Source organism: Sprattus sprattus (assembly GCF_963457725.1).
Source record: "Sprattus sprattus genome assembly, chromosome: 1".
NCBI lineage: Eukaryota > Metazoa > Chordata > Actinopteri > Clupeiformes > Clupeidae > Sprattus > Sprattus sprattus.
In genome coordinates this window covers 13,424,170-13,441,970 of record NC_137920.1, presented here as the reverse complement: position 1 = coordinate 13,441,970, position 17,801 = coordinate 13,424,170, and the positions used below count along the sequence as shown (strand labels likewise).

At 40.3% G+C, this 17,801-nt stretch overlaps 1 protein-coding gene across 1 annotated transcript in view; it reads right to left on the bottom strand.

Annotated features, from left to right (window-relative positions):
• Positions 1 to 552: 552 nt before the first annotated feature.
• The window catches only part of LOC308367536 (NACHT, LRR and PYD domains-containing protein 3-like), a gene marked incomplete at both ends in the record, with an annotated part of 45,607 nt that continues 28,358 nt past the window's right edge, over positions 553 to 17,801 (bottom strand). Inside the window, 5 exons of the mRNA XM_080841471.1 lie at positions 553 to 1,085; positions 1,568 to 1,614; positions 2,267 to 2,440; positions 6,450 to 6,620; positions 7,958 to 8,128. Of these exons, the coding sequence (XP_080697597.1) occupies positions 553 to 1,085; positions 1,568 to 1,614; positions 2,267 to 2,440; positions 6,450 to 6,620; positions 7,958 to 8,128 (1,096 nt within the window). The remainder of the gene's footprint in view (positions 1,086 to 1,567; positions 1,615 to 2,266; positions 2,441 to 6,449; positions 6,621 to 7,957; positions 8,129 to 17,801) is intronic.

The window sequence follows — 17,801 nt, the reverse complement described above, 5'->3', positions numbered from 1 at the left end:
CTTTATCTAACATCTGATTATGCACAGCCACTACAATAGCTTGGGACAGATGTCACTAAAAACAGGCAGCAACAATAGCTTCCTTCTCACCATCTCACCACAATATTTGTGCACCCATCTGCTTCTACACACGCCAGCCAAGTTAAACCAGTTCAGAATGTCATGTGGTGATGTACAATAATAAACAAAATACATAATAACTATGCCTTACACACACATACACACATTACACAATAACTATGCCTAGCAAACACATACAGACACACACCCACAGACCAGAGACCAGCGCATCATTTTAAGACAAATGCAGCAAATAACTTAACCTTCAGGAGATCAGAATACATATTGTTGCTGAACAATTCTTAAAACCCACACATTCAATTCAGAAAATCCACAAAATATATAAAAATACTACATCGCTATTTACAAAGTATCATCAAAGCTGTGGTGTATAAAACAGAATACACATATCACTATTCCCATGGCATCATAGCATCACACACGTGTATGAATAAGAATGGGTGACCCCTGTGTTCCTGCAGCATGGGGAGGTCATGTGATCGGGCACAGGGACACTGAGGAGCCAGAATGAACCCAAAAGCCAGGATAGAGGGGCTCAGTAAATGTAGAGTGGAACGTGTGCAGGTGAATGAGTGTGTCAGAGGAGACGCTGTAGAAGGACAGAGTTCCGGCCAGCCAGTCCAGGTACACTCCTACTCTTCTGGAGCTGGAGGAGGGGGCAGGTATGTCAGTGTGTTCATTATTGTGCCAGACAGAGTAACTGTTAGGAGAGCAGTTCAGACTCCAGGACTTGTCATTACGTCCCAGTGTGCTGTTAACACTCGTCCCTTTCCTCTGGATGCTTTTATACACCACAGCTATATCAGCCCTACGATCACTCCACTCAGCCTCCCAGTAGCAGCGTCCAGACTGACCCTCTCTACACAACACCTGAGGACAGTCAAATCTCTCTGGGTGGTCAGGATACCGCTGCTCCTCATTCACATTTGTCACCTTTCTGTTCCCCTTATAGAGAGAGAGACGTCTGTCTGCTGTGTTTGGGTCCAGTGTGAACTCACAGGCATCTGCAGACAAGAAGAGAGAACATCTCATCAGAATATGGAGAGTGACAGCTGCTGATGAAACACAATATCTATTTCACATTCCAGACACAGAACACACCAACACAACACACACCTACATATTTAGAACATAGCTAACCAGTAGATATAAATACACACACACACACACACACACACACACACACACACACGCTACTTCACATTCCAAACAGAGCACACCAATGCACATGTACACACACACACACACACACACACACACACACACACACACACACACACACACACACACACACACACACACACACACACACACACACACACACACACACACACACACGCACACATCCATTAGTGTGCATCTTTGTGAAGTATGCAGTGATAACAGCTACAACAGGCATAACATTCAGTGAAGACAGACTACAGACTGAACACACAGAACAGATGTCTGAGAATGAACCCAAATACAATTAACCATTAAGACTTACATCTCAGCAAACGTGGTCGTGCTCTGCTGACTGACGCATGGTCAGTTCTGTAACAGAAACACACGGTCACACATACTGTATACTCGTCTAAAACAGATAAGATCTGCCATTCTTTTCACTTGAATGATTCATAGTTACTAGATAAACTAAATGATAATTTAAGGAAAGATGAATATTTATTACTGTGAGATGTTATATCTGATTAATGAGTAATTGAAATGGCTATAGGAGCACTGGTGAATATTTCATTGCATTTTGTGCATGTTGTACTCTTAGTTTAATAATGTGAAGGAAGGCAGTCAGGTTAAGATGGACCTTGACCTTTGACACCAGAGAAACAAGGACAGAGTAATCAGGAAAATGTAAATTAAATATAGTTCTTTACACCTATTTTGCTTATTCTTTTGTCTAATTTGGACTATTTTTTTACCTTTACCAACTGCCTTTTTATTGACTAATCCCTTTGCTACCATATCATTGATTTAGACTTTTTCCATTGACCTGCCTGCCACATTCCCTGCCTAACCTCTTATCATTCCATCATTCATCTGGACCACTTTACAAACTGGACAATTACATTTTATATTTGCAATATTAGACACTGTGTCAAAAAATGTACCTATATCTAAGTTGATAAAGTAGCTATTTAAATACATCAATGCAGAAAAATGCAACATTAGGATTTATTTCTACACTTACTTTAGCCACTCCAATTTACAGTTAGGATCCTTTAGTCTTACAGATAGCAGCTTCAGTCCTGATTGTCTTGGATGATTGTAGCTCAGATCCAGCTCTTTTAGGTGGGAGGGGTTTGAAGAAAGAGCTGAAGCCAGACAAATACAACCCTTCTCTGAGATAAGACAATCAGAGAGCCTAAGAGAGAGAGAGAGAGAGAGTTGTTAAATTTGATATGATCTAAAAACTTTTCAGGGACAGGTGTAAAATGGACAGAGATGGAGATAGCCAGTGAATATAGTACAGACCCCTTATCTAGCGCCTTATCAGCATAATATCTCTTCAGTACCTTCATAACATAATTGTACAATACATTTAAATACAGTCAGTACTGAAAAAAAGATCTGTATCAAAAATAATTAAACACCTGATTGAAATATGAATGAACTTCATAACCACTTTGAACTAGGACTGATGTTTTCAAAGGAAATGCTCTGGTGCCGTTTCAATTAGTGGTTCTCAACAGGGGGACCAGGGCCCAAAAGGGGGTCTCAGGGAGCTTAAAGGGGGGTAAGCTTGAGAACAAAGAACCTAATATATCAAGTCAAATACATTGGTATACATAGCTTTTTAAATATAAAATGTAACTTATTTATATTCAAAATGATATAAGGATGAGTCATGAAAGATATGCCATTCATATTTTGTGTTTTAAGTGATTTGTGACCAATTAACCTGAACACCAAAGTAAATATTCCATTGACGTAATTATGATATAACTGAATATTGCTGTTTTCCTGTTTTGTCACAGAGGAACTGAAGTGACTTTAATTATTTTGTATCATATTAATCTGTAACACATGTTCCTGTTTGTGCTCTCTGCACTCTGTCTCAAACATGGACACATGGACGGATTATGAAACCATGGCCCCCTTTGCGCAAAATTGAGTTTGTGAAAAGGAGGACACTTTGCGCTTATTTTTGCATGCTAATTACCCAATCATGATCATTATCTTAGCACAGCTGAAAACCGTTTTGCTGATGAGAGAAGCTAAAAACTGGCCTTCCTTTGAGCTATTTGATTTTCTGGAGCATCACATTTGTGGGTTAGATCATACTCTTAAAATGGCTAGAAAAAAGAACTTCCGTGTGAAACTCGCCAGTCTATTCTTGTTCTAAGAGGGGACGGCTATTCCATGCGAGAAATTGCAAAGAAACTCAAGATTTCTTGCAACGGTGTGTACTACTCCCTTCAGAGAAGAGCACAAACTGGCTCTAACAAGAGTAAAAAAAGAAGTGGGGGGCCCCGGTGCACAACTCAGCAAGCAAGAGGACAAGTACATTAGAGTCTTTAGTTTGAGAAATAGACGCCTCACAGGCCCTCAACTGGCAGCTTCTTTAAATGGAACACGCAAAACACCAGTGTCAACATCTACAGTAAAGAGGCCACTCCGGGATGCTGGCCTTTTAGGCAGAGTGGCAAAGAAAAAAGCCATATCTGAGACTGGCCAATAAAAAGAAAAGATTGGTATGGGCAAAAGAACACAGGCATTGGACAGATGAAGATTGGAAAAGAGTGCTATGGACAGACAAATCGAAGTTTGAGGTGTTTGGATCACACAGAAGAACATTTGTGAGAAACAGAACAGGGGAAAAGATGCTGGAGGAGTGCCTGACACCATCTGTCAAGCATGGTGGAGGTAATGTAATGGTCTGGGGCTGCTTTGGTGCTGGTAAAGTGGGAAATTTGTACCAAGTAAAGGGGACTTTAAATAAAGAGGGCTATCACTCCATTTTGCAACGCCATGCCATACCCTGTGGATAGCGCTTGATTGGAGCCAATTTCCTCCTTCAACAGGACAATGACCCAAAGCACACCTCCAAATTATTGAAAAACTATGATGGGAAGAAGCAGGCAGAAGGTTTGCTGACTGTAATGGAGTGGCCAGCGCAGTCACCAGACCTCAACCCTATTGAGCTGTTGTGGGAGCAGCTTGACCGTATGGTACGGAAGAAGTGCCCATCAAGCCAATCCAACTTGTGGGAGGTGCTTCAGGAAGCCTAGGGTGAAATTTCAACAGATTACCTCAACAAAATTAACAGCTAGAATGCCCAAGGTCTGCAATACTGTAATTGCTGCAAAAGTAGCATTCTTTGATGAAAGCAAAGTTTGAAGAACATCAATCATTATTTCTAACCTTGTCAATGTCTTGACTATATTTTCTATTCATTTTGCAACTCATTTGATAAATAAAAGTGTTAGTTTTCATGGAAAACACGAAATTGTATGGCTGTCCCCAAACTTTTGAACGGTAGTGTACATCTATTATAAATACTGCCCATACCTGGTATATTCAATTATGACCTTTTTATGATGAGGGATCCCCTTCAGTGCTCTGTGTTACCAGTAAACTGTTTAACTTATTATAATTGCTTCAAAGTAAGTTCACATCAAATATTATACACTCACCTGTGACAGACCGAAACTGATTTGTAAAAACTTTGACAAATGACCTCTTATAAGCTTTCACTGCATTAATATTGTACTCAATCTTGCATATTGTCCCATCGATTGTAGCGGTATATTAATAGGCTGAAATTAACCTATCTGTCAGTCATGTGAGATTATGTAATCAATGTAGTACGCGAAGCACAACAGATTGTGATAGTCATACATGGATGACGGAGGGCGTGTCTGGAGAAGGGGTTGGTTTGATAGTGAGATTGAGAGTTGTCAGCAACCAATCACGCAATTCTACCTTCTCTTGTGGGTAGAATGTTATAGGTTGCGGTCGGTCGGTGGTGTCAGGTCCCCACGGAGCTCTGCTCTGGCCACGCCCCCTTTAGCTCACTAACTATCCCAAACTGCACATTCACATTCACGTTAGGTATCATCATTCATACCTGCATCAGCGATCACCTGCACCCCGTTTGCACTCAGCTGATTCAATCACCCGCACCACCTTCACTCTCATTAGGTCTCATCATTTACACCTGCACCTGTAAGCGTTTCCACCACATTCACGATCACGCAAGGGATTATCATTTCACACCTGCATCAGCGATCACCTGCACCCCGTTTGCACTCAGCTGATTCATAATCACCCACACCTGTCACTGCCCTTTATATTCCCCACTCTCCCTGCACTCGGTGTCGGTTATTGTTTGGTGGGCGCACTTTAACAGGTACCACACGTTATAGCGCTGCTCAAACGGTTTTTGACTGAACCCTCGCCCGTGCTTACCTTTGTTCGCTACCCTCTTTGTTTTGTTCGTGTTCGACTTTAGTATTAGTTAGTCCTTGCCGAAAGTGACTCGTGTTTTGTTTACCCTCCTGGTTGTGTAAGTTTATCCTTTTACTTTCAGAGATTGTCTCTTTGTTTTGTATTTGTGTTCGTGTGTACCCGTGTCTTAGTCAACGCAGTGCTGTGAGCCTGCGACCCTCCTGGGCTGGACTGTTACCCTGGAGTGAACGTGCCTTGTTTAGCCGTTCGGTATCCTCAGTTCTCTGTGCTGTATATCCTTCTGCTAATTAAACACTTTTTTCCCACAACATGTCATGGTTCCTATTCTGTTCTGTGACAGGTGGAGGGACCTTCATCGATTGCTGCTATATTTGATATTCAATCAAATCTATATAGTAACTGGCATCTCACAATGTTTATCCATTTCAGGAGCAGCACCTCTGTTGGTACATCTGGAATTTTTCTATTGTAATTCAATCAGGAATTTACCCGTGGTTTAATCAGGAACTTACCTGTGGTTTTATCAGGAACTTATGTATTGTTTAATCAGGAACTACACTGTCATTGTATTGGCAGAAGGGGAAAGGAAACAACGAATGTTGTACACAACACAACACAACAAGTCACATACTACCTACTCCTCCAGCCTTTCACACAGACTACCTATTGATATGACTATTTTCTCTCTGCTCCACCTTACAGCTACCATAGCATAGTGACTACTGGACTAATGCTAAGACTGTTTTACCTTTGCCATTGTACGATTTGTAACCATAAGTAATTTGCATTGATTTGTTTATTTAGTTTTTTGTGGAAATGGATGGATAGAGTCTTACGTAGAGGAAAACAGACAAAAAGAGAAAGGTCATCAATATGCTCAAAATAATAGTATACATCATAGTTAAGATCAATATGACTGATGATGGAAAATTAAGGACAATAAAGACATGTATAACACCAACCTTAATAACTGCAGTTTGCAGTGGGGACTAGACAGTCCGTTAGATAGAAGCTGAATTCCAGAATCTCCCAGATCATTGTTACACAGGTCCAGTTCTGTCAGGGAGTTCGGTGACTGTAGAACCGTAGCCACAGTTCCACAGGACTTATCTGTAAGTGTGCATTTAGCAAGTCTGCAAAACATTGTGACAAAAGACAAAATATTCCTTTGAAATGAAATATCAACAATAGCCTTTCTTAAGGTGTTCTAAGAAATCAATGGTGTTTTGAAAAATCAATCAAAGGGTGGAGGCAAAACAATCCAGTTAAAGTGGTGCTGCCACTTCCACCAAATACAATAGGTATTGAATATACAATTATTTAAGTACATTATATTAATTACATTCACCGTTACATGAAGATATTCTGGCATTCTAATTGTCTGAAGGCCTAAATAAGCCCATTCATTCCTTTTCTGTGTTCCAGGTGCAGTCTGATTTGCTATGTTTGTTTCACTTTTACAGAGCCAGGACAGCATAAAAACACTGGAGTATATTTTGGTGGAAAAGAAAGAACGGACTGGACTGCGAGAAGCATTTGTATTGGATTTGAAATTTAATCAGTTAGATTAATTAATTATTTATGCGATACAGATTTTAGCAGTCTACAAAAAATTGAAGTTCAAATGTAGCCTGCCACGCACCCTCCTGATCAAACTCACCTGCCTAAATCATATTCCCAGTCCCTTGAGTGCATAATCATGAGCACATGTCACTCCTTCCTCCAGATTCAATACACTTCTCACTTCTCTCACTTATTGTTTGGTCTTGTTGTGTATGGACTTCTGTACCTTTGTCAAGCTCCGGACTGCATGGTCCCATATTTGTTTCCTGCTCCTTCTTCAAGCTCCAGATAACTAGCTCCCATGCTATTGTTACATTAACTCCTAATTAATTTGATCTTTCTTAATGGCTGAAGGTCTACATAAACCCTTTCATTCCCTTTCTGTAGTAAAAATGAAAGGAAGAGTCCGCAATTCTGGTGAAAGGTTGTTGATAACTGAGCTCAAAATACATTCATATTATACTCCTTTTTTCTATGCTCCAGAAGCAATGTGTTGATTGGCTTAAAAAGTGCCTGGTTAAGTGTGATCCACTATGTGTGTATAATATTTACAGAGACAAGGCCAAGCATAAAAACTGAAATAGATTTTAAAGTCAAACTAAGAACGGGATAATAGAGGACGGCAGTGGCGGTGCCAGAGATTTTTTTCTGCAGGTGCTATGGGGATGCTCTGCATTTTACAGAGGGTGCTATGAAATTAAGGTGATAGCTTACCTCCCCACCATATCGTCAGATCAATTTACATGTTTGATCTCTGAAGTTATTTCCCTACAGACCTCAGATGGTGATGGAGGAGAGGCCATTCTCCATATTAAAAGTGATTGACGAGACAATTTGTTTTTCAAGCTGTTATTTTAAGGAAGGATTGTTACATAGTGATGACAATAAAGACATGTATAACACCAACCTTAATATCTGCAGTTTGCAGTGGGGACTAGACAGTCCGTTAGACAGAAGCTGAATTCCAGAATCTCCCAGATCATTGTTACTCAGGTCCAGCTCTATCAGGGAGTTTGGTGACTGTAGAACAGTAGTCACAGTTCCACAGGACGTATCTGTGAGTGTGCATTTAGCAAGTCTGCAAAACATTGTGACAAAAGACAAAATATTCCTTTGAAATTAAATATCAGCAATACCTTTCTTAAGGTGTTCTGAGAAATCAATGGTGTGTTCTGAGAAATAAATCAAAGGGTGGAGGCAAAACATTCCAGTTAAAGTGGTGCTTACTTTTACCTTAGATTTGTGATTACACTGCTCCATTTTACATGACAGTAATAGCATACCTCCCTCAATTTACTGTCCATAGCAGCTTGTAAAAAGGAATAATACGCACAACTCACTAGTTTAGTTTTTCTCCACCAAATACCTTAGGTTTTGAATATACAATTCTTAATTGTACATAATATTAATTGCATTCACCGTGACCTGAAGAGTTCCTGACTTTCTCATTGTCTGAAGGCCTACAATAGCCCCTTCATTCACTTTCTGTGTGCCAGGTGCGGTCTGATTTGCTATGTGATTTGATTTGCTATGTTTGTTTGGAGTATATTTTGATGGAAAATAAAGAACGGACGTGAGAAGCATTTAGGAGAGGACTGTGAGAAGCATTTATTGTTGAAGGCAGTGAAGCCCTATTGTTATTCTATTGTTATTCTACTGTTTATTAGGGCCCGAGCTGCTGAAAGCAGAGAGGCCCTATTAGGATTGCTCAGTTTATTATTTTTATTCTTGACGAAACTTCCTCGAAAACACACCAATGGGATGTTATGCCGGGAATTCTAAGATCTTTTGCGTTGAAAGAATTTTCGGGCGGGGCAAAATGGCTCTGTATTGCCCCCTAGAAATTGCAAATACCCCTCTGCATTGGGGTTATTTTGGCATAGCTCGACTAAATTTGGTACACACCTTTATCATGACCAGACGTACCAAAAAGTGTATTGACGCCATGGTGGCAGGTCAACAGGAAGTCGGCAATTTTGAGTGGAATGTGCGTTTTGACTGCATTTTTGCCCCTTTACACACCTCACATCTGATCAAACTCCTCCTACAGATTTAATGGAATTTCCTTCAAACTTGGTCAGGATACTCCTCAGCCATGGGGGATCAAAATGTATGTACGGATTTTTGAAAATCTCAAAGGTGTGGGCGTGGTAGCCCCTCAAACCTTTACTACTCAGCACAACTATTGTTCTATTGTTCAACTATTATTCCCCTTTTTTCTCCATAGACTTGCATGGCAGAACTCTGTGGCATTATGACATCATAATAGAGTCATTAAACTGGCTTGCACCTATGCTTCACTAACACCTGCGCCAAGGTTCCAAGGCTCCTCTTCTCTCCCTTTCCATTCAACTGTATAACTAGGAAGGGTGTGCGGTGCGCGTCGGCCATCGACCAGCGCCTTCTCCGACGTGCGCGCGCGTGCTCGGGCCCGCTCAATGCTGCTTGCAGCTTTAATTTCACCTTAATGTTCTTGAGATTCGTTTCTGGCATGTAATTATACAGAGTCAGGCTTACTCTGATAACAGTTGTTAAGAGTCATTAACAGTCGTGAAGCAACTTGGGACATGGTTGCCACTAGTGGGGATCGAACCTGTGACTTTCCGGTTTTTGAAATCAGTGAAGCAGTGACGGGGTGCCTCCTTTGTCGGGTCACGGTTTCCAATCGGTCAAATACCAGCAAACATTTTAGCGGATGTATATGATGGAAAGGTATGGCAGGATTATCAATATGTGAATGGAGATCCTTTTTTTAGCAGAGCCAAATCATTTGGCCTTGATGCTGAATGTGTACTGGTTTCAACCATTCAAAAATGCGCCTTATTCAGTTGGTGCCATCTTCTTGGTTGTTTTGAATTTACCTTGTGAAGACCGTTTTAAGGAGGAAAATATGATTATCGTTGGACTAGTACCATATGAGGTCGGAAGAATTCCCTTGCGGATTTCATCTGGCTTCACATGTTTTACAGCAGATCAATGGAAAAACTGGACAACCATATACTCCTTGTTTTGTCTGAAGGGGCTTATTAGCAAAAGTCATTATGATATGTGGTTTGACTTTGTTTAGGCATGCATTGTACTTTGTTCCAGAGTTGTATCTATCCAAAGACTGGAACTGGCGGATGGGTACCTACTGACATTTCTAGACAAATGTGTTGAACTGTTTGGCCCAGTCATTGCACTGCACAACTTACATACATCTACACCTTCATTTAAAGGAATTAATTCAAATATGTTGTACACATTAAAGATTACAAAATGGGAAATGATTTGTTATGTGTTCCTTTCCTTTTCTTTTCTGGTAAAAGAGAAAAACAATCAAAGCCTCAAAGGGGGGAGGGGGTGTTTTCAATCCAGGTCAATTCAATTAACATATGAAAACCTCTGCCTGGGCAAGGGGAAGGGGGGGGGGCTTTCACACCAATTTGGGCTTCCATGGCAATACACAGGGTCGGTGACTGTCGTAAATCCCACATTTCATGCAGTGTTGAGGGTAGCCTACCTATATAATTTGCATTGGTAGCCTATTTGGGAAATGAGTGCATAACTAGCATACTGATATAGTAAATAAAATAAAAATAATCATAACTATTGTATAGTTGTATATTGTAGTAATAATGGACCTCATTTTGGATGGCAGTTAAGAAGACATTGACATTTACGAAGTTTGTTTGTCAATTCTGACATGCATGACAGTTTTCTCGTCTGGGAATCGTACATCTTACACTGTAAATTACCGTTATGAAACTTTCGCCTATGATACAAATATTTTCACATCAAATTTGCTCATATAGGGTATTGCTGACACTTTTAACAGTTTTGAACAATGGTCTGCAAATAGATTAAACAGTGATTGATAGAGTGTGGCTTGTTAATGTCATCCCTTCCTAAGAGATATATATATATATATATATATATACACATATACATATATAATATACATATATTATACATATATTACATATATTGTGACGACCCTCCACTCCACTAGGTGTCTTCTCTCTTTATTGCTGGTTGTCTTTCAGGTGTCCTGTTGGAGTGATGGGTCATCTGGCCTGATGAGCCACACCTGTGCACGGTCTGGTTATATCAAGACTACTCTTCCAGTTCCGAGAAAAGATCCCTTCCCGGTTGCAGACGGCCCGTTTGACTGTAAATTTGGCAAAGTTTGAGTTTGCTAAGGCCACAGTTAGATACCTGGGCAAGGTAGTGGGGCAGGAGATTGTGCGGCCCCTTCAGGCTAAAGTGACTGCCATTGAGCACTACCCAGTGCCCACCCCTAAAAAGGAGCTCCAGCAGTTCCTTGGACTTGTGGGTTACAACCGCAGTTTTTGCAGGAACTTGTCTACGGTTGTTGCTCCTCTGACTGACCACCTCAAGGGTAAAGTAAAATGCATCTAGTCATTGTCCTGTCAGCAAGCATTTGATAATGTGAAGTCTGTTCTCTGCTCAACCCCTGTTCTTGCAGCTCCATGCATGGATCAACCTTTCCAACTTCATGTGGATGCAAGTGATGTAGATATTTTTGAAAAAAAAAATGTTTTACATCTCCTCAAGACCCATCCGATCAGATTGCATGCTTTTTAAATCCATTTTATTGATTGGCTAGTCTCACAGAGCTTGTCAAATCAACCTACGTGAGTGACGTGACTGAAGTTAGAAAAATCAAACATGGCGTCCGCAAGTATGCAACACCTCAGTGAGAAACAGCGATTTTCAGCACAAGAAGAAGCAGCATTTCTAATGAATGACGAGTGAACAAGAAACCAATGTACACAGTGGTCCTGGATGGATTTCTAGTGGAGAAAAACCTTTTGCCGAGGATTGGAAGGAGAAAGCGCCGGAGAAAAGTAGGCTACTCCGACTGCGTTTCTATCACAAGGTACGTTTCATTGTAAATACACACACCCAACAAGTAGTCACTGAAATGCATGCTAGCTTTCCTCATTTGTCTCTCGGAGTAAATAATTAACTTTATCAAACCTTTGTATTTAGTTTTGTGTTCGGCTATCAATTTGGCTAGATTTGTAGATTTATAAGACATTTTTGAGGGCGAACATTCACATGTGTTTCGTTTACCGCAATGCTTACGCAAACGGACATTGTACTAATAGCAAACAACATGTTACTGGGTTTACATTTTGGCATTTAAAAGGCATAAGCAAGCAGGGACTAACAAGACATTTAAAAGAAAAGATAAAGGAGTATTTATTTTCTTTTCAAGATGTTTTTCTTACCTAATTCATGAAAACATGTGACTTACTTATGGTTTTAGTGTAGTTCTGTCAATATTTTGTTGTTGATTTGAGACCTCAAGGTTTTGTGTGCTTGTTATTTCAGCCCTGTACAATAATTAATAATAACTTGGGCTTTGGGCAATATAATATATATATATTAGGGCTGGGCAACGATCAAAATGTTTAATCGCGATTAATCGCATGATTTCCCTGATTAATCGCGATTAATCGCCTTTTTTTTACACAAAATCCAAGAACCAATTCCAAAGTAGTGTATAGCGCACTTTATTTTAAATGTTGTGCCATATGAACAAAAGTGCCACAACATTTGTTGTGCAAACACTTAACATCAGCATTTTTATATAGTAGCAGTTTAATAAAATTAATACTTTGTGTAATTCTCAACTTAAACGACAAAACAAATACAAAACGGAAGCTTATTGCCACTGCCAGGGCATTGATGTTTAGAGTGTGGTGAAGCACCAGAAAGTTATGTTGACAATATTACAACTCAATTCCATGTACTTGATGGCTGGTTTCCCTGTAATGTAACTAGTCAGCCTGGTTATGATGTTGTTTCTGCCATAGCCCTCTGGCGTTTGTAGCTCGCTAGTTAATGGCAAATCCCCATGCTAGCTAGCGACAGCTAGCACGTTCAAATTAGTTAGCTTAACTTATCGGGAGCTGGGCGGACAGGGGATATCATTGCACAACAAGCTCGAAATAATATTTTCGATAGTTGATTTTCTTGTCATCCTGATGTGATCTTAATGATAGATCCAGTAGGGTGACAGGCTAGGATAGCCAGCTGCTTAGCTTCTGCTAGCATCATTCAGAGACAACAAACTATCCTAGCTAAACAGCTGACTGGTTAACGCCCACTGACATTAACTTTGCTGGAGGTGATGCACAGGCAATTCATCGCCACATTATTTCGAGAAGTTTAGCTTTCGTGTGTTAACTTGCGTGTGGTCAACCTTTCAAGTATAACTGTATTTATGTCTGTGCCCTTCTCCTCTCCAGGTATGTTTATCCGGCCATTTTTTTCCTTTCCGGTTGCGCAGCAGTCAAAATAAAAGCCTATTGGCAAAAGACTTTTACAATCATAAAATAAATAATAAAACCTGCGTTAACGCGCGTTAAAATAATTGTCGGCGTTAATTAATTGATGAATTAACGCAAGATTAACGCGTTAACTTGCCCAGCCCTAATATATATATATATATAAACTCCTCAAAAAAAGTTCGGAAACATTTCTTCAGTCGATTATCCCTCCCCTTTAATAATACCAATTGGTATTGTATTGTATATCGTTGGAAAGCCTGATAAGTCACCTTTACAACGAGGTACAACTTGTAAGGATCGTGCATTCGTGGAATGAGCAACACAGCTAACCGTGTGGGTAGTGGCCCACATTTTTTTGCCAAAATCCTAAAAAAAAGTTTGGAAACGTTTATTCAGTCGATTTTCCCTCCCCTTTAATAATACCAATTGATATTGTATTGTGTATCGTTGGAAAGCCTGATTAGTCACCTTTACAACGAGGTACAACTTGTAAGGATCTTGCAATCGTGGAACGAGCAACACAGCTAACCTTGTGGGTAGTGGCCCAAAAAAATGTGCCAAAACCCCCTGCAATATTCTTCTGTTGGTATTCACTCTTGTTTTGAGTTGCTTGGTGGATTTGATGATTCTACCACAGTATTAAGAAAAAAACAACACATATTGACCATTTTTACACTTTATTCATTTTACACTGTCAGGGACCTCAGTAGCATGTGGATCGTGCATTCGTGGAATGAGCAACACAGCTAACCGTGTGGGTAGCATCCCAAAAATGTTTGCCAAAATCCCCTGCAATATTCTTCTGTTGGAATTTAGTGAGATATCGGAATGAGATTCAGGAGCCAATGGCGACCCCATATCTCCAGAATCTGGGACTTAACTCCATCCTCCAAGATGACAACGCTCGCCCCCACAGAGGCAGGATCATCACTGAGTACCTCAAGAACTTGGGAGTGGAGAGGATGGAAAGGCCTGCCATGAGTCCAGACCTAAACCAAATTGAATACTTGTGGGATCTGCTTGGGCGTGCAGTACGTGCCAGAGTGACCATCGCAACCATGTTGGCTGACTTGCTACAAATTCTGGTTCAGGAATGTGATGCCATCCCACAGGAGGTGCCAAGCTGTTGTGGCTGTGTATGGATCTTCCACATGCTACTGAGGTCCCTGACAGTGTAAAATGAATAAAGTGTAAAAATAGTCAATATGTGTTGTTTTTTCCTTAATACTGTGGGAGAATCATCCAATCCACCAAACAACACAAAACAAGAGTGAATACCAACAGAAGAATATTGCAGGGGATTTTGGCAAAACAATGTGGGCCGCTACCCACACGGTTAGCTGTGTTGCTCATTCCACGAATGCACGATCCTTACAAGTTATACCTCGTTGAAAAAGGTGACTAATCAGGTTTTCCAACGATATACAATACAATACCAATTGGTATTATTAAAGGGGAGGGATAATCGACTGAAGAAATGTTTCCGAACTATTTTTGAGGAGTTTATATATATATATATATATATATGTGTGTAAGTGAAGAATAGAAAATGAACTGTTCCTTTTTCTGATCTGAATTAATTTTCAGCTTAGGTAATGGCAATATTAGCCACGGGGAGAGCAGCGATGATGGTGCTCCTGAAAATCTGCCAGCCAACCCAAGACCAGTGAGGGGGAGAGGTGTGAGACCAAGAGGGAAAGGGCCAAGAGGCCTACAAGCCAGGAGAGTTGGATCTTTTAATATATTGACAAATTCCAGATCTGGACTTTCTCTTTCAATGGACACATTTTGAAAGTGCTGATGCAGAACTTTGCAGCGCTCTTTGAAATGGTCAAGAAAAGTTCTGACTTCTCTCAGCTTATCATTTCCATCCTAAGCACTGGGATCTACTACATGTAACATGGCCATAAGGGCTTTGAGCGGCTCCCCTCATACAGTTTTACGGGTACGCCTCCAATGCCCTTACGGCATGCCATCCCACCTCTAACACCATTTGTAGCAAACAGAGAACTTAAGTCACCTCTCTCTCTCTCTCTCTCTCTCTCTCTCTCTCTCTCGCCCTCCCTCCCTCCCTCCATATGAATCAACCTGGTTCTAGAGGACTCCAAACATGCACTATGACTGCCTGGCTCATTGGTATGGCAGTCAGAGTGCATGTTGGCACCCTGTAGCCCCAGGTTCAAATCTATGTGTGGGGTGACGCAATCTCCCATATTTGATCACACTGAATTATACTGGAATTTTGAAATGTAAATAATGTGGAGGAGGCCAGATATTGGGCTGTAACATTTGAGGTTTTGCTCAGATCAAGCTGAAATTTTAGAGTGATATGGCTGATTGATTATGCTTTGATTTGACGTTGAAATGTTTTAATAAAACTGTATACTTTGATCTTCAGATAATAATTAATACAAATTTGCGTAAATTATATTTTTTAATAAAAATATATATTTTCAAAAATGAAAAAACTGTGTGCTGTGTTGTACTCCATACTTTTAGCTTTAAAATGATGTATCACACATTAATATATGTTACAAACTGTTCTTACACCACTGCATTTATTGAAAGCACCCTAAATCGGTCATTTTAGGTGCTGGCAACAAGGGGTTAAGGCCTAAATAACTAATCAAGACATTTGTGAAAAATGACATGTATAACACCAACCTTAATGTCTGTAGTTTGCAGTGGGGACAAGACAGGCCTTTAGAGAGCAGCTGAAAACCAGAATCTCCCAGGTCATTGTTAGTCAGGTTCAGCTCTGTCAGGAGGTTTGGTGACTGTAGAACAGTAGCCACAATTCCACATGACTTATCTGTGAGTGTGCATTCAGAAAGTCTGCAAAACATTGTGACAAAAGAAAAAAATATTTCTCTGAAATGTCAAATAAGCAATGTCTTTCTTAAGGTGTTTTAAATTGCTATTTATGTGTTTTCTTTTCAGTATCTGCCAATCAAATTTTCTATTCAGTCTGGAGAAAATAGGAGCGTGTCTAGTGAATGTTATTTTATTTACACTCTCTGAGGTGAATGCAACTTTCTCAAGAAAAAAAAAGAACAAAAAATAAAAACTTTAGGTGTAAAACCAAGAGTGGAACTAGATGCTTCTGTATTGATGGAGTACGTACTGAAGCGCTTCAACTTCATGATGAGGATCCTTCAGTATAGCAGACAACAGCTTCTGTGCTGATTCTCCGGGATGATTGTTGCGTGTATCCAGTTCTTCCACACAGAAAGGGTTTAAAATCAGTGTGAGAGCCAGACAAACATAACCCGCCTTGGAGATCTGACAGTGACATACCCTGAGAGAGAGAGAGAGAGAGAGCGAGAGAGAGAGAGAGAGAGAGAGAGAGAGAGAGAGATTAGTCATCAACAGTACATTCTTAAGGCATTATATATATTATATATGCGCTAATTTGCATATTGTTTAAAAGAAAAAAATCCTTTTCCCTTTTGTTGGCATATTAGATGGGAACAATTTACAGAGGGATTTATGGATATCTACTTTTGTTTTCCTGTAAATCAGAAAATACTGTCAATAGCCTTACAAAATCAATTTTCGCCATGTTTTTGGGGATATAATGTTATATAATTCAGGCTAGGAATAATATATTTACAAATCCCACTGTTAATGTCTTCATAATATAGTTGGGTACAAGACTGGAAAGTTTGGTGTATATAGGTTGAACTGAAGTGGAGATTTAATCCTTGGAGTATGACAAAAAAATAATTTTGAGAAAATCCCTTTTAAAGATTCAAGGAAGTGTCAAGCCATACCACGATATACTGCACGTTACGTTAGAATGCTAACTTCCAGGAATTCTAACGCCGCAAACAGACAAAATGAGAATAAATATACACATTAATGAATAATTAGGATATTTTCTTTATGCTAGTATGAAAGATTACATGTTTAGGGAGTGAACTAGGTAGCGAACTAGCGAAGGAGCAGAGACAAGACCCTTCCTTAGAACCCCTGTTTAGCCGGGTTAACTCAAAAGAAAAGAGTGACCATGTGTCCACTGGCTACTTTGTGCATGATTGTTTCTTGGTGAGATAGTGGACTTCACACACGGGTGAGAAAAGTGGCGAACTCCTGGTGCAGGTTGTTATTCCGGAAAGATTTTGTCCACTTGTTTTGAAAACTGCACATGACACTATGGGCCACGTGGGGGTTAAGAAAACGTATGAGTATCTGATGCGTTACTTTTACTGGCCACGGTTCAAGTGCGATGTGTCCAAGTATATCAAGTCCTGTCACACCTGCCAAATGACCGGGAAGCCCAACCAGGTTATCAAACCTGCGCCTTTGTCGCCCATTTCGGTTGCGGCCAGACCGTTTGACCATCTCCTCATTGACTGTGTGAGACCTCTGCCTAGTAGCTCGGGTCATGAGTACCTCCTCACAGTGATGTGTCAGACCACTCCCTATCCTGCCGCTTATCCCCTCCGC